The sequence below is a fragment of the Chlorocebus sabaeus genome, chromosome 15 (genome assembly GCF_047675955.1).
Source record: "Chlorocebus sabaeus isolate Y175 chromosome 15, mChlSab1.0.hap1, whole genome shotgun sequence".
In the NCBI taxonomy this organism is placed as follows: domain Eukaryota; kingdom Metazoa; phylum Chordata; class Mammalia; order Primates; family Cercopithecidae; genus Chlorocebus; species Chlorocebus sabaeus.
In genome coordinates this window covers 68,956,372-68,980,023 of record NC_132918.1, presented here as the reverse complement: position 1 = coordinate 68,980,023, position 23,652 = coordinate 68,956,372, and the positions used below count along the sequence as shown (strand labels likewise).

Sequence of the window (23,652 nt, the reverse complement as noted above, 5' to 3'; positions counted from 1 at the left end):
AACCTTGGCTGGCAATCCCACCATGTTTCTATAAGGTTACTCTTCCCTTCCTGAGATGACTATTTCTTACTTTCTTCTCAACCTCCCACATTCCCTTCCTGCCTTCTAGAAGGTGATCTTGCTTTATTCTTTATTCAGAAAATAGAAACTGTTAGGGTGACTCTCTCATCTTTCCATTTCCAAACCACCAAATCTCCCTGTATCTACACGAGCCCACAGGACCTTCCTTCCTGCGATGACAGAAAACTGCCCTTCCTACCAAAAGGCTTGTGCCCCCCAGTGTGCCCCCGCTTAGTGCTCCAACTGTAATGTGTGTGTGAACTGCCTGGGGAGTTTGCTAAAATGCAGAGTCTGATTCAGCAAGTCTGGGCCAGGGGCCCAGGTTTCTGCATTTCTGACAAGCTCCCAGCTGATGTCAATGATCTGAGCAGCAAGTGGACATTCCCATCCCTTCTTTCTCTTTTAGGTCATTTTTATCATCGTAAGCAGGCTACCTAGTGGCTTCCATTTTTAAAGCTCCTCCCTTGATCAAATCTCTCTCTCAAACTACCACCCCAGTCCATTTCCTTTTATTTATTTATTTATTTTTGAGATGGTCTTGCTGTGTCGCCCAGGGTGGAGTGCAGTGGCGCTGTCTCGGCTCACTGCAACCTCTGCCTCCCGGGTTCAAGTGAGTCTCCTGCCTCAGCTTCCTGAGTAGCTGGGATTACAGGTGCCCGCCACCACACCGGGCTAATTTTTTTTTTTTTTGAGACGGAGTCTTGCTCTGTCACCCAGGCTGGAGTGCAGTGGCCGGATCTCAGCTCACTGCAAGCTCCGCCTCCCGGGTTTACGCCATTCTCCTGCCTCAGCCTCCCGAGTAGCTGGGACTACAGGCGCCCGCCATCTCGCCCGGCTAGTTTTTTTTTTTTTGTATTTTTTAGTAGAGACGGGGTTTCACCGTGTTAGCCAGGATGGTCTCGATCTCCTGACCTCGTGATCCGCCCGTCTCGGCCTCCCAAAGTGCTGGGATTACAGGCTTGAGCTACCGCGCCCGGCCCGGGCTAATTTTTGTATTTTTAGTAGAGACGGGGTTTCACCATGTTGGTCAGGCTGTTCTCAAATTCCTGACCTCGTGATCCGCCCGCCTTGGCCTCCTAAAGTGCTGGGATTACAGGCCTGAGCCACCGCGCCCAGCCCAGTCCATCTCCTTTCAAAACAATTCTTACTGAAACAATTTTCTACCCAGGCTGCTTCCACCATTCCAAATTTTACCTTTTTGCTATGTCTTTATTTTTCTTCTGATTACACAAGTAATGCACATTCACTTCTAAAAATTTAAATTTACCAAAATGTATCATACAGAAATGAAACTCTATCCTCCCTTAGGTAAGCCTTAGTTATCATGTTTTTTTCACCTTAAAACATTTTAATTTGGAAAAAAACTTACACATAGAGAAGTAAAGATAATACCATTACACACATCTGTGTATTTGTCGTATTTATTGGCTGCATCTTTATAAAAAAAATCAGAGATAAAATTGAAATATTTTCTATGTGCCTATCTAGTATTGTTTCCTCCCCTCCTCAAAGGCCACCATCGTGAAGTTGGCGTGTGCATTTGTTAGGCTCAGATCAGCTGCACACATCAGAAACTCCAACACAGCGGTAGGTTAAAGGAGATAAAAACAGGCTTCACAGGAAGGTCTGGGGTCTGGGTGGGATGAACAGGGCACTTCGGTGCTCTGGTCTCAGGGGCCCAGGCTCCCGCTACCTCGCAGCTCCACCATCTTGTAGCCCAGGGCAGCAGCTCCAGGTCCTGCATTTCAGCAGCAGGAAGTTAGTTTAACTCTGGCATGGCTCTTACCGCTGCAGTTTTCCATCATGAATTTTACTTTGCATACACTTCCGCTATTGACTTCATCAATAATTCCAGTTGCTTTATCTACCCATAATTCCTCAGAACACTTCATCTATTGATGATATCTTTTTCATTAATAGTATAGGTTTATCTAATCATATTCATTACCTTTTTCTATATTAGTATCAACTACCTGTATCTTATTACCATGTTGAAGGTCTTTATATATGTTGGATATTAACATTCAAATATAGTCAGTGAAAAAAAATAGTATAGGTTTATCATTATTATTATTTGAGACAGAGTCTCACTGTGTTGCCCAGGCTGGAGTGCAGTGGTACGATCTTGGCTCACTGCAACCTCTGCCTCCCAGATTCAAATGATTCTCCTGCCTCAGCCTCCCGAGTAGCTGGGATTACAGGTGTGCACCCACCACCACTGGCTAATTTTTTTATCTTTAGTAGAGATGGGGTTTCACCATATTGCCCAGGCTGGTCTTGAACTCCTGACCTCAGGTGATTCACTTGCCTCAGCCTTCTAAAGTGCAGGTATATTATTTTTAAAATAAGCACACTTAAAAATGTTTTAAAATGTCATCTCAGGACATTTTGGGCAGGACAGATGGCAAGCCATGTGATTCACCTGCTAGGCTTGGTTCTGGTCTTGTCTTCTCATTCTACACTTAATCTCCCCAAGTAATCTCATTGTCTCTCATAATTGCATTCCCCTTTATACTCTGATGATTTCCAGTGTCATAGCTACCATGCTGGACTGTGCTCTCCTGAATAGGAGGCTAGTATATCCAGTGACCCAACACTTCTACTTGGATGTATTCAAGGTACTTAAATCTCAACAGGTTCAAAACTGAACAACTTTGGTCTTGCTGCTCCATATTCCTGCCCTTGTTGACAAGGTCCCAATGGGCTCACCAGCACCACACCTACATTCTACATCACATGAAAGAATAAAGAGGGAGTGAAGGGTGGGCCGCTTCATTTTACAGGATGAGATCTGCCAATGTGCTCCCGTCACTTCGGTTCACTTCTTTTGACCAGAATTTTCTTCCACAGCTATGCCTAGCTTGATGAAATGTATTAGTTATTGCTGTGTAACAAACCACTGGCTTACTGGCTTAAATCAATACCTTCCACTATTGCTCACAAATGTAAGGATCAGGTGGACAGTTTATCTGGTCTCGGTCGGGCTGATGCAGCATCTGCTATCAGACACACATTGGGTAGGTGGCTCTGATCTTGGCTGGGTTCCTGCATGTACGGGGGGATTGGTTGGTCTAGGATCGTCTCAGTTCTTCTCCACATGATCTCTCACCTTCTAGCAGGCTAGCCTGGGGTTTACTCTCAAGGCATGAAAGGAATCCAAGAAAGTGGGGAAGCGTGCAAGACTTCTGGAGGCCAAGGCTGGAAACTGGCACAAGATAACTTCCAGAGTCTCCTGGTCAAAGCAAGTCATGAGGCCAGTCAAGTGGTGGGGAACAAAGACTCCACCTTTTCATGAAAAGAAGCTGCAAAAGATGTAGACATTGGGAAGGACTGGGACCATTTTTTGTAATCAACCTATCACATGGAGGTTGGGGAATTTAGTTTCTAGTGGGGTGGCCACATGCCCCGCTGCAACTCCAATAGTTCCATTTATAATAAAAGGAAGAAAAGGAGAATGGATATTAGGGATAATTTATAGACTCTGCCTCAGAAAGAATTATAGTTCCCCATTCATCTTCCCTAAATAGAGGATACACTCTCAATCTCTTGCCATAAATAATAATAATACCACTCTGACAAAATTTCTATTCTTCTTAACGACAGCCCATTTCTGATTCTCCCTTGACTGTGCGGACCCAGCAATTTACCCTGTGACCTCTTAATCCACAAAACAGATCAAGTGCAAATTGCTTACAAACATATTGGGGGTTTAATACATACAGTCTCTAGATTATTTTGTAGTACCTAGCAAGGTAGTATCTTTATGTAAACGTACTTTAAAAATACTCACTTTATAAAAATTTTATTGTTATATTAAAAAACAATTTTTATATAAACCTATTTTTTCCTCTCTCCCATTTGACTATTAAAAAATTGTAAGCTATCCATGTAACAGAAATTTACTTGTAACTCCATAAATCTGTAAAAAAAAAAATCCAAGCAATAACTAAACATTACCATTGCCCCCAAATCCAGCAGCCCAAATCCGGACTGACAAGTACACCCTAGTATTTTACTACACCCATTAAGAACACATGGGAATTTGGGGATTCTTTAACACAGGCATATGTTTTACATTTAAGTAAAAATGCACAGTCATGCTGGAATTTAACATAATTTCCTCATAGATTGCTTAAAGTGAATGGGGTCTCTGGGGAATTAATAATGGCTTCTGGAGTTTCTCATCAGAGGTTTCTAATAACTGACCATCCACTGCTTTGATTTTCAAATCACAGTACTTGAGAGCTGTTTGGTGGTGAGCATAAAGTCAGTTGTTGGTCTAAAGGACAGGGACTAAAATTGTCAAAGTTCATGGTGGCGGCCATTGTCGTCACGTATTTACCTGTTTGTCAGTAGTTTCAAGTTGGAGACTGAACAGACAGTGACGAATGTGATCATCTTACTTCTAGGCAATTTTAGCACAGCGGCAGGCTCACCAGCAGAGCGTGACCTCGCACTGCCCCTTTGTACAACTATGGATTAAGTACAAGAATCTTGGTTGGTGTTTCTCAGTGTGCTCAGAGGCACCAACTGCAAAGCATCTGCTACTTTTCTCTTGGATAGCTTGACATGATTTCTCAGGAGGCCTCAATTTCCTATTAACCAGGATGTGATTGTCATCCTGAACTCTAACCTCCTATCTAATTTTTAAAAAGACGGATGAGGGTCATGTTGCGGGGAAGGAGGGGATGCTGTGAGAGGGGGATTGGGAGTCACACAGCTCCAAAGGTTGCCAAGGTTAGTGGGTAAGGTTTCCTTCCGTAACCAGAAGTGAAAACTCTGACACTGGGCATTCTGGATTAACTGGGGTTGGCCCCCACTTTGACTGTATGGATTCATAGACACATAAGACAGATCAGTAGTTACCACATCTCCTCCATTTTCCCGTGTGGGTCCCATGTTTAAAATTCACACACGTTCCTTTTAAGAAATCCTCTCAAAAAGCTTATTAGTTTTCAGACTACTCCTGTTCCCTCACAGAAACACATACATACCTTAAGCCACGTTCGGAGATGTAAAGAAAGGCTGCAGTTGGTTTAAATCCCTCAGAGGCCTTCAGAAGCAGGAAATGAATGAAGAGGCCTAGGTGTGGAAGCCAGAGAGAGGGGCAGCATTTCTCAGATAGTAGAGTGCACTTCTCTTCTAAACGGATCATTGTGCATCAAGGAAAACACTGTCCTTAAGTAAAACATTTCTATGGGAAAAACTGGTCCTAGGCATTGCCTATGATCGTCCCTTGGAACTCTGAGCACAAAAGCTCATGTGACCTACAGTCTTGGTTTGTCCAGAACCAAGGGGTTCCTGAGACATAAGACGTTCTGTTTTAAGATAACCTTAACCCACATTACCAGTGCTCCTGGTGGAACGCGAGAGTGAAAGGAATGTGAACATTCCTTCTACTTAGCAGAGAATGAATGTTCCAGTTGGCTCCCAAGGTGGCAGCATGGATGTGGGGAAATGCAAGGCTACCGTGGAAGGTCCGCAGAGGCCAAGCTACTCTAAGCTCCCTGAGGGTCTCAACTCCCAAAGATTCCAGAGCTGCTGTAGCTTAAAACGTTAGGGTTCAGACTATAACTAGGTCAGCTCTTCATTGCCTCTGAGGACTAGCGTAGGACTAGCTCAGGTACAGGGTGCGCTCATTTGGCTCGCAGTCCTGGTCCACATATGAAAGTGTCCTGTACAGTAGGGACATTCTGACAGTTATAAAGCCACCTTGCGATAAAATGCAGGTGGTCAGGATACTCTGGTTGGGCTTTTTGGGTACCATTTCAACTGTTTTCATGATTAAGTATGAAGGCCTCTCTTTTTAAAAATACATTAAAAAGTTGCCCTGCCTGACAATAATTAACACCCCTTTTATTGTAGTACAGAAGTTCAGGGGTTTTCTAAGCGACCCGTTTCCCCATGGCCGGTCAAATCTGCATGCAGTACCTCTAAGATTAGAATGCCGGTCCCTCCTGTTTGGTCTCCCATCTAATAGCGAGTCCCCATTTTCTTCAACTTTTTTTTCCCATTTTTTGAAGATGGCAAAACCCCACCACTCAGGAATTAGACTCCTCCTTGACTCTAAGACTGAACTACGCCAATTCATTTTTATGGTATGCCCTCATAGTCAAAGGAAAGGTGTATGTGGTTTTGCAGTTGACAGCAAGGGCTCTGGTGTCACATGCTTGAATGGCAATCTTGCTTTGGCACCTGGTTAGCTTTTTCTGACTGAGGGCCACCTACACCCTTAAGGGGTAGGTTGAGCTTTTATTAGATGACTTATGATAGCCTGCTATAGTACATTCTGAATACATATTATTTCCTTTCTTTTTAATTCCTAAATAAGTTTACATGATGAACTTCCACGTTTACTTCCTAATCTTGGAATAAGAAGAAAAGACGGACTACTTCTGCAATTGCTATCATCAGTGGATTCATGTAGAACAGATAAACAATGTTCCACTTATTTGTAGCTTGATTACAAATTAAGGACACAACCTTTTGAATGATTTAAGATCAACAAATATAATCTCAAACCATTTCCTCAATAACCAATGGTCTTGTCTCCGTCAACGATCTGCCAACACTTCATCTAACATAGCTACAAATACTATACCTGGCAGTAAGTAGTGTGAAAAGTTTAGTATTATTATGGTACAAAATAATTCCTAACTTTTAGAAATGTTATCCCTGTATTTTTAAACAATTTTGTTTACTGAGTGTCAAATTACTCTTAAATCTTATTTTACATGCATTTAAAAAAATTTATTGAAATTGTATTGCCTGCTGTGATTACAGATTTCAAGTAAAATTACCATGTTATTTGAAATCTAGACTTAAGCTCTACTACGTTTGTTGGCTTCTCTGGAGTTTCTCTAGTTTTTACATTTTGAGGACTGTGTATATTTGTCATGAAGTATTAATAATTCATAAAGTTGGGGAGAGAAGTTTTATAGCCTCTTCATATCACAGTTTGGCACTAAACCTAAAAATGGGTCACAGGAAAACAAACAGGTCAGTGCCTAGAATTTCTACTAGAGTTGTTGTAATCTTTGGTTCCTAAATATCACAAATTTTGTTTTGTTTTTGAGACGGGTCTTGCTCTGTTGTTCAGGCTGGGGTGCACTGGCACAATTATGGCTTACTGCAGCCTCGACTTCGTTGGTTCAGGTGATCCTCTGACCTCAGCCTCCCGAGTGGCAGGGACTACAGGCGTGCACCACCATGCCCAGTTCATTTTTGTATTTTTTTGCAGAGACTGGGTTTTGCCATGTTGCTTAGGCTGGTCTCGAACTCCTGGGCTCAAGTGATCTCCACCTTGGCGTCCCAAAGTGCTAGGATTACAGGTGTGAGCCACCAAGCCTGGAATAATAACACATTTTAAAGTGGTCTGATGTACACAAGTAGATGTGAAATGTGGAATGTAATATATTTATTATTTAAAATGCATGTTGGCTGGCTACGGTGGCTCAAGCCTATATAATCCTAACAATTTTGGAGGCTGTGGTAAGAGGATCACTTGAGGTCAGGAGTTTGAGACCAGCCTGGGCAACATAGTGAGACCCCATTGCTACAGAAAAAAAAAAAATTAATTTAAAAATTGCCTATAAAGATTGCCCTTAAAGTATTAGTATTATGGGTTTGGTTTCATCAGCCAAAAGTAGGGGAAAAAAGCAGTTTAATAAAATTTTATTTTCCATGGTTCAATGCTTTTAGTGCTGAATTTTTAAATCTAAAGTATTCAAGTAAAAATAAAAAACTTTGTGGTAAGAAACTCTGTAGGCAATTAAACATTCTGAGCCACTTTCCAAAAATTAGTGTTGTACTATATTGAATTTATTTTATGTTAAAGAAAAAAATGACACATAGTTATTTGTTTCTCATCCAGCCCCCAGTCTATGGTGGTCTATATCAGGGATTGGCCAACTATAACCAACGGGCCAAATCCCATGCCTATAGTAGTAAATAAAGTTTCACTGGAATATAGCTCTGCCCAATGCATTTGTGTACTGTCTGTGGCTCCTTTTGCTACAACTAGAGGGTTGAGTAGTGCATCAGAGGCCATACAGTGTCCTGCTATGCTGAGGAATATTTTTAAATAAAATGAATGGTAAAATCGTTATTAAAAGGACAAAAAATATTCTCAGGTACTTGGGTTTAAAAGTGGCATTTGCAATATTTAAATGTATTTTCTTAGGATTTATTTTTAACTAGTTAAAAACAACAAAAACTATATCTTTTGAATCAGGCATTTTAAATGTTAAAATATTTAGAGGTGGATGACTTATGTTTATAAATCCTACTATTCAGCAGTGAAGGTGTTAATGGTTTCTTAAATGAGACCAAGCGTAAGGTAGGGTCTGTAACTGTATTTGGTGGAGCAGGAGTAGGAGTTTCCACCACGCTTTGTTACACAAATAACCCTGAATTATCAATCACCAAGTCAGCGTGTTTAGAAACTACTCCGCCCACATGTTTCCTCTGCCTCCTATAGCTGCACACGAAAATAGCCTGAAGGTGAAGCCAGACGGACACCCCTGTCATTGAATGAGCTGACCGTGACCAATACAGATGAGTTTACTTCTTTCGCTAAAATCATGGAGGAAAAAAAAAAAAGAAAAGAACAAAACAAAGCTTGAGGGCAATCACTGTAACAATTTTGAGAGAAATAAAGTTGAAAGTGGCTGAACACAATGATTAGCTCAGACTTCACTTTCACAAGAAGGCTATTTTTGGAGTTACATATTTTAATTATTGATAAAGAAGGTTGTAACAGAAAGAATGTCCAGTCAATATGTAAAATAATATCAATCTACTATAACAACCATGAAATCATCAGGCTACTGACAGCTGGAGAAATTCCACATGCTAAGCAACTCAACCACAAAGAAATATTAGAGCTTTGAGATGAAAAATACACTTGAACCTGTAATTGAATTAGACAAGCCTCACTGCACGTAGGGCTACAGCGGTCACCAGGACACAAAGCAAATGTCGGGTTACCAGAAGTGCATTTATCAGCCACAGTGATTTATTGAGTGCTTTAATAATACAAGTGTACATCAACTGATCCACAGTCAAAAGTGGCAGGTCCCTAAGAAATTTACAAGCACTTTAAGTAAATCAAAATACATATTATTTTGTTCAATCCAACAGTCTTCTGCGTGAGGGACAGAAGGCTAGTGATAAACAGAGTCTCAGTAATGCACAGTGATTCTGATTGAAGCTTTTGTACAAAAACTTGTTCCCAGTAGCATGCACCCACCAATAAAGACTTCAGTACAAAAAATTAACCCTAAGCACTACATTTAAGTAGAAACGAGATATAATTCTGAATGTGTTTTCTCAAAGATCACACAAAAGGAAAAAAACCCAAAATCAAATAAACAACAACAAAAAAAACAAAACCACACAGTAATACAAAGCTTTGTAAGAAAGCTCTTACTATTACAGCTCCAACATTGTTTGCACTGAAAACAAAAGTTCCCATCTATGATGAGGTGGGAAAAAAATCCCAAATCTTTCAAGTTAACAGAAATCAACAAGGGAATAAAATGAGAGAAAAAAGAGAGTGTGGGAGAGAGGAAGTGGGGCAGGAAGAAGTGGGATGGGAAGATGGACAACATACCATCACAAAATGGTTCCAAATTTAATAAAAATAGGAAAATAAGAACCGAGGTCTGGAGGGGTGGGCAGGGCTACCGATGCACTTGGTGAATGTGCTTGCACAGGTCCCGCGGGGGCGGCAGGCAGCAGGCCCCTATGTGGCGTACCGCTTGGTCCACTGTCTGGCCATCCGGTCGTGCTCTGCTCTGTTGGTCATGTACTGTGTGGCGATGCTGCCCACCAGAGGGTCAGCTGCAAGGAAAGCAGAGTTGGGAGTCAGTAAATACCAGCACCGTGGGGCAAGGAGTGTTCAGAAACTCGCAAGGAGTGGGAGGGGAGGAGATGAGAAGCTGCTGTTCTAACCTGGACCACCACTGCTGCGGCTGAGCCAGTGACCTGCTGCTGACAGACTACATTGCACACCAGCTGCCCGAAGAGTCAACTCTCTGTGTTTTACTGACAGCTCTTGTCACATTTCTTGACAAGTCTTATTTATTCTCTTTCCCTGTCCCCACCACATACTTCTCACCTTGCTCCCCTTGTATTGGTTTTTTTTTCTTTTGAGACAGGGTCTTGCTCTGTCACCCAGGCTAGAATGCAGTGGTGTGATCACAGCTCACTGTAGCCTTGACTTCCTGGGATCAAACAATCCTCCTCCTGCCTCAGCTTCCTGAATAGCTGGGACCATAGGCATGTGCAAAATGCCTGGCTAATTTTTAAATTTTTTTGTAGAGCTGGGGTCTCACTACGTAATCCAGGCTGGTCTCAAACTCCTGGACTCAAGTGATCCTCCTGCCTCAGCCTCCCAAAGTGCTGGGATTACAGGTGTGAGTTGCCTGTCTTTAAGTAGATATTTCACGGAGAAAATGCAGGTGGGCTGTGGGCGGGCACTCCAGGGCTCTTGATGAGCTCTCTTGGGAAGAAGTCTGGCGATCTGGACAACTCCTTACCCTAGTCTAGCACCACAGGCAGGTGGCATTCTCCTGCCAGATTACCTTCTCTGAGGAGACGTCAGAGACTGAGTTGGACACAGTCAAAAGACGGGATAGATGGTCCACTTCTTCCTCAAAATTTGGGAACATCCAACCTACATAGCTCATTATTACAAAAATACTAATAGATGTTAATAATAGCCAACACTCACCATGACTTACCATGTCCTAAAACTCTAATATGTTAATGACATGGATTTCTGGAGCATAAGGAGTCTGAGTCTCTTGCCCAATGTGGAGCAAGGGGTGGAGCTGGGCTTGGAGCCAGAATTCACCCTCTTAACTACAGGGTGCTGGGAGATAGCTCTCTATCCAGAATACTGATTGGGTCAATGTTTAATTAAAAAAATTGGGGCATGGTGGCTCATGCTTGTAATACCAGCACTTTAAGAGGCTGAGGCAGCAGGATCGCTTGAGTCTAGGCGTTTGAGTCTGTAGTGAGCTATGATCGTGCCACTGCACACCAGCCTGGGTGACAAGAGTGAGACCCTCTTTAAAAAAAAGACAAAAAAAAAAAAAAAAAAAAAAAAATCAAAGCAATTAAAAGAAAAGTAACGTAGGTCCCTAAAGATCCCAGATTCTATTATTTTCCCTCCAATTCTCTAATTTCACTCTTTCCCTGATTTTTATTTCCCCTTTTTTTGGTATTGGGAATTTGGGTGTATTAGAGCAGTCAGGTAAGAAGGAACCAATAGGGAAAATGAGAAAAATTATCAAAAGCTAATGTTTAGTAGGAAAAAAATAGTAAAGAATACGGAAGTATGTCTGTGGCCCAATAACACCTGCGACTTAGGAAGATCCTAAGACTAACCTTGTAAGGCACTCATGGTCATACGTTCTCAATACGAAATGTATAATAGAAACACCACCTTTTAACCCATCTGCTGAGGCTGATGATAACAAAGCCTTTGAAAGCCTGCTCAACAGGACCCTGCTTAAGTGTTTCTGGAATTGTGCAAATCTTGTAATAATTATTCTAGGGAAAAGCCAGTTTCCTATATTCACTTATATCAAAATTAGTAGACTACTTGGTATGTGGGTTTGTTCAAAACTTTTGCCTCTCTGCCTACTCTTTGTGATTCTTCTCCTTCATTTTCTCAGATGTTGAAACCAAAACTCTACCATTTCAACCAGTCCAGTCAAGATTCAACAAGATTTAAACCAGCAATACTAAATGCAGACACAAAATATCTGGCAATTGGCCAGGATACTTTTTAAAAAATGTAGCCTTTCAGTTAAGCCTAAGTAATGACATTAGAGCATTAAGGGTCAAAGTGAAATCTGAGTCACATTTCTCTACCTTTGAAAAAAATAATCTTGTTCTGATTCCTGGCATTCTAGAATGCAAAGAGTAGGGTGAAACATGGGTATCCTTAATAGCCTAATTAAGTCTGTATTACTCAAGATAGGTGTTTAATTAAATAGAACTTAGTGAAACACACTGAAGATTCATTCTAACTTACTGATCAAGGTAAGGCTCAACGTCAGAAGAACGACAGTGACATATATGTTCCACCTCAAATTGTACCCACATTCAGAGTGTACACACTGGGAATAAGACAGGTCTGCCATTTCAGCTCAAAGCGGGTGGAGGGAAACAAATGAAGAATAAAGGGAACAAGAAGCTGTGGGGTGGGAAAATGTGTCATATCAAATGTTAACAGTATTTCAGTACAGGCAAAAGGAGAAGCAACGAAAAACAAGTTAGAGCGCTGGTAACAATTAGCGTGCATTGTGCAAACTTTTTTTTGCATGCTTAAATAGCATTTAATTGCTTCAAGGTTCTTTTACGTTTTCAAATTTGATTTTAAAAATATTTTTTCCACCTGTAAAATTATACACACCAACTATAAAAACTGTAATTAATAATTTAGAAAACCACCTCAGACAATATGCAAGACAGAAAGTTGAAAGTAAAGACCATCTCATGTATAAATCCACACAAAGAAAACTGCTGTTAACATCGTGGTATGTTTTCTTCCTACACTTCTAAACATATGATGTAAAAAAAAAAAGGGATTAATTTATAGTCTGCTTTTGTAATCTTTTAAAAAATAACTATGATTTTTATATCGATATGGTAAATAACTTTTTACATAGATAACTGTAGATCTACTTCATCATTTCTAATACCTGAATTAAGAACCAATTTCCTGTTTTAAGATGTTTGGGCATTCTCCAACATTTGCTTTAAAAACAACGCTGTGAGGACAATTACCATGCATGCATCTTTGGAAGTTATACAAATCTTAAATTTGTTTAAAGTATAAAATGAAGAGATAAAGTAAAAATACACAATGAAAGAATTAAAACAAAATCATATTACTGGCTGGGTGTGATGGCTCACGTCTGTAATTTCAGCACTTTGGGAGTCTGAGGGTGGAGGACAGCTTGAGGCCAGGAGTTCAAGACCAGCCTGGGCAACACAGTGAGATCCCCATCTCCACAAAAAACAACAAAAATTAGCCAGGTGTGGTGGTGTGTCCCTATAGTCCAGCCTACTTGAGAGGCTAAGGCGGGAGGATCACTTGAGCCCAGAAGTTTAAGACTGCAGTGAGCTGTGATTATGCCACCACACTCCAGCCTGGGTGACAGAGCAAGACTCTGTTTCTAAAAAAATAAAAAAGACCACTAACAATTAGTATTTGATGTTCATTTAAAATTCTATTCAACATAGTAATTATCTTCTCATATCAATCTACATGTCCCTATGATCTTCTGAATATTATCCCCAGTAGCAGTGCTAATGTTTAGTAGTTCAGGAAAGGAGAAAAAGGCTACGAACCACTTTTTCACATGCTGCACATGAAGATTCAGCTCAGTGGAATAATCCTGAAGAGCTAGTTGTGAAAACGAATCTTTGCTGAAAATGGTAAATTGTATATGCTTAATGATGGGAGAACTTTTCAATGTGAAAGTCTGAAAATATTGTTTCTTAGCAGAATGTTCAACTTAATAAATGGTAAATAAAAGTAATTAATCTAGCAAAACTAAAAGGTAATAAAATAAAAATCATGTTATCAACCAAATAGTTTTTTTCTTTTTTTTTTTTTTGAGACAGGGTCTCACTCCGCCACCCAAGCCAGTCTCCAAACATAAATTACTGTACCCTATTTCTCTAACAAGAAGAAAATATTTCCCATCATTTTGGGTTTCTAGATTGTTCCTATTTTCCCAAATCTTTATTAATATTTGAGATTATCATCTGTCAGTTTTCCTCATCTTTACTAAAGAAAAACCACGAAATTTAGCAGTAGATAAGTAAATTGAAATCATAGTCTCCTACATTTTCTGTTTTTGGTCAATAATTTACACTTTTGGAAAGAGGAGCACGTTCAGACTTATACAGAACAGAGTCAGATGACTTTAACCACTTAATTCTCCCAAATACCAGTCTGGCAGGTATTAAAGGTTTCCTGAGGCAGAGGCATAGGATCTGCACTGTGGTTAACAGAATATCATAGAAATGGAAGTTGGGTATACAAAGCTTTCCTCTAAACCACATTTCCTCATCTGTTTAGTAAAAATCATGTTTTTTTTTTTTTTTTTTTTTGAGACACGGTCTCACTCTGTTGCCCTGGCTGGAATGCAGTGGTGGGATCGCAGCTCACTGCAGCCTTGACCCCTCGGCTCAAGCAACCCTCCTGCCTCAACTTCTTGAGTAGCTAGGACTACAGGCACACACTAGCATGTCCAGTTTATTATTACTATTTTTTGGTAGAGATGGCACATGTTGCCCAGGCTAGTCTTAAATTCCTGGCTTCAAGTGTCCTCCCATCTTGGCCTCCAAAAGTGGTGTGATTACAGGATGAGCCACTGCTCCCAGCATAATGGCATTTTTGTTGACAAAATACCAGTCATAAAATAGTAACCTGAATGAAAGCGTAAGACTGCAAGATCACTGATGAAGGGGAACATGCTTTCTTCTTTCCCATCTCTACTTCCTCCATCTCACCTCTGTCTCCCTATACAATTTAGAAGCAAAGAGTACATACCTGTGAACTAACAATCACTATTATTTGCAAAGTGAGTGAAAGATTGTCATATTGATTGGGCATAGTGGCTCATGCGTGTAATCTCAGCACTTTGGGAGGCTGAGGCAGGAGGATGGCCTGAGCCGAAGAATTTGAGACCAAGCTTGGGCAACATAGTGAGAACACATCTCTACAAAAAAATAAAAATAAAAAAAAATAGCTGGGTGTGGTGGCATGTACCTGTGGTCCCAGCTTCTTGGGAGGCTGAGGTAGCAGGTTCACTGGAGCCCAGGGGGTCGTGATTACAGTGAGACATGATTGTGCCACTGCACTCCAGCTGGGCGACAGAGCGAGACTGTCTTTCAAAAAAAAAAAAAAAAAAATTGTCATATTGCGTACTCTACCTCTTTGCATTTTTTGAGATTTGTGGTATGTGCACCTTTGATTCTAGAAGAAAAAGGCTCAGACAACTCCCACCTTGCCTCTTTAATTGCTGGAGCTACACTGGGTACCTTGGAAGCCAAAGGGTTTACAGAAAAGGGAGGACAGAGACAAGGAATAAGACTAAAAGGGACTGATGAACATAGATGCAAAAATCCACAACAAAATACCAGCAAACCAAATCCAGCAGCATACAAAAAAGCAAATCCATCATGATCAAGTAGACTTTAACCCTGGGATGCAAGGTTGGTTCAACATATGCAAATCAACAAATGTGATTCATCACATAAACAACACAAACAAAAAACCACATGATCATCTCAATAGATGCAGAAAAGGCTTTTAAAATTCAACATATCATAGTGTTAAAAACCCTCAACAAACTAGGCACTGAAGGAACATACTTCAAAATAATAAGAGCCCTCTATGAAAAACCCACAGCCAACATCATATTAAACGAGCAAATGCAAGAAGCATACCCCTTTGAAATCCAGAACAAAACAAGGATGCCCTCTCTCACTACCCTATTCAATATTACACCGGAATTCTTAGCCAGAGCAATAAGGAAACATAAAGAAATAAAAGGCATTCAAATAGGAGGAAAGGAAGTCAAACTATCCCTGTTTGTAGACGATATGATTCTATACCTAGAAAACCCCACTGTCTCTGCCCAAAAGCTCCCTGATCTGATAAACAACTTCAGGATACAAAATCAATGCACAAAAGTCTCAGGATTCCAGCTGCATCCATGTCTCTACAAAGGACACAAACTCATTCTTTTTTATGGCTGCATAGTATTCCATGGTGTATATGTGCCACATTTTCTTAATCCATCATTCTTAGCAAACTATCACAAGAAGAGAAAACCAAACACCGCATGTTCTCACTCATAGGTGGGAAATGAACAATGAGATCACTCGGACTCGGGAAGGGGAACATCACACACCGGGGCCTATCATGGGGAGGGGGGAGGGGGGAGGGATTGCACTGGGAGTTATACCTGATGTAAATGACGAGTTGATGGGTGCTGACGAGTTGATGGGTGCAGCACACCAACATGGCACAAGTATACATATGTAACAAACCTGCACATTATGCACATGTACCCTAGAACTTACAGTATAATAATAATAAAAAAAAAAAAAAAAAAAAGTCTCAGGATACAAAATCAATGCACAAAAATCAGTAGCATTTCTATACAACACCATACAGACTGAGAGCCAAAACAAGAACACAATCCCATTCACAATAGCCAAAAAGAGAATAAAATACAGCTAACCAGGGAAGTGAAAGATCTTTACAATGAGAATTACAAATCATTGCTCAAAGAAATCAGGGGTGACACAAGCAAACAGAAAAACATTCCAAGCTCATGGATAGGAAGAAGATTGTTAAAACGGCCATATTGCCCAAAGTAATTTGCAGATTCAATGCTATTTCTATCAAACTACCAATGACATTCTTCACAGAATTAGAAAAAACTATTTTAAAATTCATATGGAACCAAAAAAGAGACTGAATAGCCAAAACAATGCTAAGCAAAAAGAACAAAGGTGGAAGCATCACATGACCTGACTTCAAAGGATACTACAAGCTATAGTAACCAAAACAGCATGATACTGGTACAAAAACAGACACAAAGACCAGTGGAACAAAATACAAAGAGGTCAGAAATAATGTCACATATTTATGACCATCTGATCTTTGACAAAGTTGACAAAAATAAGCAATGGGGAAAGGACTCCCTATTCAACAAATGGTGCTGGGCTAACTGGCTAGCCATATGCAGAAGACTGAAATTGGACCCCTTCTTTACACCACATACAAAAATCAACTCAAGATGAATTAAAGACTTAAATGTAAAACCTAAAACTATGAAAACCCTGGAAGACAACTTAGGAAATATCATTCTGGACACAGGCCCTGGCAAAAATTCCATGATGAAGACTCCAAACGCAACTGCAACAAAAACAAAAATTGACAAATGGGACCTAATTAAATGAGAGTCTGCACAGCAAACAAACAAACGCACAAACAACACACACACACAACTATCAACAGAATAAACAGACACCCTACAGCATGGGAGGAAATATCTGCACACTATGCATCTGACAAAGGTCTAATATCCAGAGTCTATATGGAACTTAAATTTATAAGCAAAAAACGAACCCCATTAAAAGGTGGGCAAAGGACATGAACAAACATTTCTTAAAAGAAGACATATATGTGGCCAACAAGCATATGAAAATATGATCACTGATCATTAAAGAAATGCAAATCAAAACCAAAATGAGATATCATCATATACCAGTCAGAATGACCATTATTAAAATGTCAAAAAATAACAGATGCTGGAAAGGTTGTGAAGAACAGGAAACGCTTATACACTGCTGGTGGGAGTGTAAAGGGTTTCCACAAACCACTGTAGAAAGCAGTGTGGTGATTTCTCAAAGAACTCAAAGCAGAATTACCATTTGACCCAGCAATCCCATTATTGGGTATATCTTAAGGAATATTTCTATCATAAAGAAACATGTATGTGTATGTTTATTGTGGACCTATTTACATCAGCAAAGACATGGAATCAACCTAAATGCCCATCAACGGTAGACTAGATAAGGAAAAAAACTGTGGTATATACACAAAATAGAATGCTATGCAGCCATAAAAAAGAACGAGATCACATCCTTTGCAGCAACATGGATAGAGCTGGAGGCCATCATCTTAAGCAAACACTGCAACAGAAAACAAAATACTGCAGGTTCTCACTTATAAGTGGGAGCTAAACATTCAGTACCTATGGACACAAAGAAGCAAACAACAGATACCAGACCAGGGCCTACTTGAGGGTGCAGGGTGGGAGAAGGGTGAGGATAGAAAAACTACCTATGCTTATTACCTGCGTGACAAAACAAACTGTACACAAACCCCTGTGACATGCAATTGACCTATATAGCAAATCTGCACATGTACCCCTGAAACTAAAATTAAAAATCCAGACTAAAAGGGATAAGAAGCAGCTAAGTCATAAGAGGAAAGTGAATCCTGAGGAAATGGAGAAAAGACAGACAGACTACTGAACTGCTGAATGACTCTATTTGCAAGACCAAGGAACATTCTATCTTGTTTGGTAGTTTGGTATGGAAGAAATTACGTGAAAAAATTTTTTATTCCCCTTTCATAAGAAAACACACACATCTTGAAGAAACACAAAGAGAGCAAAGCATAGTGGAAAAGGGCATAGGCATTGGATCCAGAATGTCTGGGTTTTTAACTCAGTTCCACCATGGTGTCAGGTCACCTTGGGCAAATTATTAACCCCTTTGTGCCTCAGTTTTCTCAACTGCAAAATGGGGAGAATAATGGTACCTACTCCATAGTTTGTTATGAGAATTAAATGAATTAATCCTTGTAAAGCATATACAAATTAAAGACAAATACGTATTTGTGTGCATCTTTTAAGAATATAAATCTGATCGTCTTCTTAAAGACATTCTCTTCAGATAAAACCCAAAGTCAGCAAGGTTCCCAAGGTCTTCTGTGATCCAGACTTTATCTTTCTAGCCTCCTCCCCTCATGCTTTAACCATAATAAATGACTTTCAGCTTTTTAAACAAGCCCTGCTCGAGGAGGCCAGGAGTTTGAGATGAACCTGATCAATATAGCGAGACCCCGCCTCTACATAAATTTTTAAAAATTAGCTGGGTGTGGTGGTGCATGCCTATATTCCCAGCTACTCTGGAGGATCCCTTGAGCCCAGGAGTTCAAGATTGTGGGGAACTATGGTTCTGCCACTACCCTCCAGCCTGGGTGTCAGAGTGAGACCCCACCTCAAAAATAAATAAATAAAAATTTAAAAAATAATAAAAGGACCAACAATTTCACCATTTACCTGAAATAAAAGCCCTTTGCCATAGGGCACCCTTGCAAAATGTGTTTAACATGATTAGATCTGACATTAGACAGGAAGTTACATGACATTACCATAAGAATTTTTAAAACTTAAGATATTTTTTAAAATTTGGGGTATTTTCTGGGACATCTGATTACCTGAATCAAGTTATGAAAATATGCAATAAAAAAATAAGCCCTGCTCTTTCATGACTATGTTCCTTTGTTTATGTTGGTTCTTCTGCCTGGGATAACCTTTTCTACTTTTTTACCTGGCAGGCTTCTACTCATTTCTCAACATTTGGTCCAAGCATAGCCTCCCTGAGGATGTCTTCCAGGGCCTTCCTAGTAGTCTTATGTGTCCCATCTCTGATTTGCCTGTTCATATCTCTAACATTGTACTGCAAATACAGGCATACCTTGGAAATATTACAGGTCTAGTAAGACTGCCACAATAAAGTGAATGTCACAATAAAGTGAGTCGCACATATTTTTTGGTTTCCCAGTGCATGTTTATACTGTAGTCCATTTTGTGTGCAATAGCATTATGCTTGACACAAGAGGCCTAATTTTTGGCCTATTTTGGCTTTTGACATGCTTTCCTCAATAAGCTTAATCACCTCCATCTTTCAATTTAAAGTGAGAGACATGTGACTCTTCCTTTCACTTGAACACTTATAGGCCATTACAAATCAATTACAATTGTAACATCAAAGATCACTGATCACAGACCACCATAAAGGATATAATAATAAAGTTTGAAATATTGTGAGAATTACCAAAATGTGACACAGAGACATGAAAGAGCATACGCTGTTGGAAAAATGGGACTGATAGACATGGGCTTGCTATAAACCTTCAATCTGTAAAACAACAACAACAACAACAACAACAACAACAACAACATATGTGAAACACAAAAGCACAGTCAAATGAGGTGTACCAGTTGTGAATGCAAAGGAAGAGTTCTTGAAGAAAATACAAAGTGCTACTTTGGTGAACACAGGAATGATTTAAAAAAAAAAAAAAAAAAAGCAACACACCCTTATTGCTGATAGGGATTTAGTGGTCTGGATAGACAGTCAGACCAGCTACAACACTCCCTTAAGCCAAAGCCTAATGCAGTGTAAGGCCCTAACTCTCTGCAATCCTATGAGGGCTGAGAGGTGAGGAAGCTGCAGAAAAAAAGTTGCAAGCTAGCAGAGGTAGGCTCATAAGGTTTAAAAAAAGAAGCCATCTTCCTAACGTAAAATTGCAAGGTTGGGGGTGACCAAGGAACAAGGCGCGTGCAAGATGTAGCAGCAACTGCTGATATAGAAGCTACATCAAGTTGTCCAGAAGATCTAGCTAAGATAATTGATGACGCTGGCTACACTAAACAGATTTTCATTGTAGAGGAAACAGCCTTTTGTTGAAAGACACCAATCTAGGACTTTCATAGCTAGAGAGAAATCAATGCCTGGCTTCACAGCTTTAAAGGACAGGCTGACTCTCTTAGTAGGGGTCTAATGCAGCTGGTGACTTCAAGTTGAAATCAATGCTCATTTACCATTTCAAAAATCCTAGGACCCTTAAAAACTAGGCTGTGCCTGCTCTACCTGTGCTCTATGAGTGGGAGAACAAAGCCCAGATGACAGCACAACTTTTTATAGTATGATGTACTGAATATTTTAAGCCCACGGTTGAGACCTACCTCTCAGAAAAAAAAAAAAGATTCTTTTCAAAATACTAGTACTCAAAGATCTACTATCCAGAGTCTACAAGGAACTTAAACAAATTACAAGAAAAAAAAAATTACAAAGTGGGCAAAGGACATGAACAGACACTTCTCAAAAGAAGACATACACGTGGCCAATAAAAACATGAAAAAAAGCTCAACATCACTCATTAGAGAAATGCAAATTAAAACCACAATGAGATATCATCTCATGCCAGTCAGAATGTCTATTATTAACAAGTCAAAAAACAACAGATGCTGTCAAGGTTGCAGAGAAAAAGGAATTCATTTACACTGGTGATGAGAGTATAAATTAGTTCAACTATTGTGGAAGACAGTGTGGCGATTCTTCAGTGACCCAGAGGCAGAAATATCATTTGACCTACCAATTCCATTACTCTCTTTCTTGGCATACTCACCAACTCATTATCAGCTTTTTTGTTTTTTGTTTTTTTCCCCAACTAACAGAAAAATAATCTGCCATTGCTGTACTTATATTTAACTTGATGCCTATTGAGGTTTAATATTTTTTCATGTTTGTTCACCATTTGTATTTCTTGTGTGAGTAGTCTGTTCATGTCCTTAGTCCATTTTTTCTAATATGAAGGAACACTTTATACATTATAAATATTGAGAACACACTATAACTTAGGTATATAACCAAAGGAAAATAAATTAGTTTGTTATTAAGATACATGCACACATATGCTCATTGCAGCACTATTCACAATAGAAAAGACATGGAATCAACCCAGATGCTCATCAGTTATAGACTGGACAAAGAAAACTGTGATATGTATACACCATAGAATACTACGCAGTCATAAAAAGGAACAAGATCATGTCCTTTGCAAGGACATGGATGGAGCTGGAAGCCTGTACTGCCTTTTAGTTGTCTGTTTACTTTTCTGTTTTCTCACTGGATGGGAGCCCATGCATTCATTCAACAAGTATTTATTGAGCCCCTACTATGTTCCAGGTACTGGAGAACCAGTGCTAAACAAGTTTCTCCCCTCACAGGACTGTCTGTCATCTCTGTATCCCTCTTACCCTATATGTTTACTGCATGGATGGATGGATGATTAGAAGAATGTAAGTAAATAAGGTATACACACAGTAACAGCCATATATAGCACAGTCACTCCACAAGGCAGGTGTTCCTTTGCAGCACTAGCATTATAAATAGATTTCATCATAGATGTCTGTCCGCTCTCTACTCAAGGATTATTAGCAAGTCATAGATAGAGACATGGTGGTGATTTTGACAGCATTCTTTTCACTTTTTTCCTGTGTTTTTTAAAAACATAATTATTTTATTATTGGAATTTGCAGTCTGCACTTTGCCATTTCTTGGATTCTTCAAGGCTATGATCCACTGTCCTCCAGCGGTTCCATTATATCTTTGATTAATGTTGTTCTTTTCCCTCCCCAAGTCACTGGAGGCTATCTGTGGGTTGCACTTACAATGAGAGAAGTAATTAATTTTTGTTTCTTTCATAATACTTTTATTCCATGGTCTGGTCTAGCCTAGTTTTATTTAAATCTTTTATAAAATTAAAACATAACAGATGTGCATTATAATAAATTCAAATAATAAAGAAGTATGTATGAAGTAAAAAAATAACTCCCTTCTTCTCTTCAACCCAATACCCGCTTCAACCTTGAGGCAACTACAGTTAATGGTTTGACTCTCATTTTTCCATATTTTATTTATTTAAATAGAAATCACATAGATATTCTGCAACTTGCATTTTCTTCTGTAACAATACACCATAGCTGTGTTTCTGAGACGGTACATATTGACTTAGCACATTAGTTTTAGTAACTATAAGGCATTCCTTTGCACAGTGAGTCGGCATTCATTTTTCCATTCCCCTTATGATCACATTTAGATTTTGATTTTTTGCTGTTAAAACTATGTAACAGTCTTGTATAAATCTTTCGAGGACATGTTTGAGTACTTCTGGAGGATAGATTCCTGGATCACTGTATACATTTTAAATGTTTGGTAAATGCTGCCAAACTGCCCTTCAATAAAAGTATGTACAATTTACTGTCTTTCTGGGCATTCTCACCAACTCATTATCAGCTTTTTCATTTTTTTTTTTCCAAACTAACAGAAAAATAATCTGTCATTGCTTTACCTGTATTTAACTTGATGCCTACTGAGGTTGAACATTTTTTCATGTTTGTTCACCATTTGTATTTCTTGTGTGAGTAGTTTGTTCATGCCCTTAGTCCATTTTTTCTAATATGAAGGGATACTTTATACATTATAAATACTGAAAACACACTATAAGCTTTGGCCTCAGTCCTTAGTCAAAATTTACTTTAGCCTTTGGAAGACTGAATAGCCAAATGCCTCATTCAATGTCATTTCCAGGTTTACTGAACTTGTGGAGATCAAAGATCATATAGGTTATTATCACACATAGTAAGCATAACATCATCACTTGGACTTACTGCTAATATCTGAATGCTGATTTTTAAATATTGGTAAGCATTCTGAATGTAACTTGGGGCTAAAAATCCCTTTTAGCCAAAGCCAAACTACATAATATATAAAGGAAAGATCTGGCATTGTCTACACATGTATTCACACAAATGTTCAAAATGAGAGAGAAGAGCAGCCACCACATGTTAAAAGGCTGCTGGAACAAACATGGTATTAATGTTATCCACTGCGGGTGCTAATACAGGCTGAGCAGCCCTAATCTGAAAATCCAAATTCTGAAATGCTCCAATGAGCATTTCCTTTGACAGTCATGTAGGTGCTCAAAAAGTTTCAGGTTTTGGAGCATTTTCAATTTCCAGATTAGGGACACTCAACCTGTATGTACCAAAAGAAAATGACTTGGTAACAAGCAACAGTTGCTGGAATAAAGTGTAGCACATCTGGTGATTGTGTGAAGCAGCAGGTGAATGCAGAAGTATTAGAAATAAAAATGTAATGGCAGAAGTCGTATGTCTGCTTCTTAAATAT

General features: G+C 39.5%; 1 protein-coding gene across 2 annotated transcripts in view; it reads right to left on the bottom strand.

The window, feature by feature from the left end:
• Nucleotides 1-9,054: 9,054 nt before the first annotated feature.
• UBE2E2 (ubiquitin conjugating enzyme E2 E2) overlaps nucleotides 9,055-23,652 on the bottom strand; it is a 377,612-nt gene continuing 363,014 nt past the window's right edge. For both annotated transcript variants that reach the window (XM_008009278.3, XM_008009279.3), the window contains exon 6: nucleotides 9,055-9,903. In XM_008009278.3, coding sequence (XP_008007469.1) covers nucleotides 9,806-9,903 — 98 coding nt within the window. In that variant the 3' untranslated portion in view covers nucleotides 9,055-9,805. The remainder of the gene's footprint in view (nucleotides 9,904-23,652) is intronic.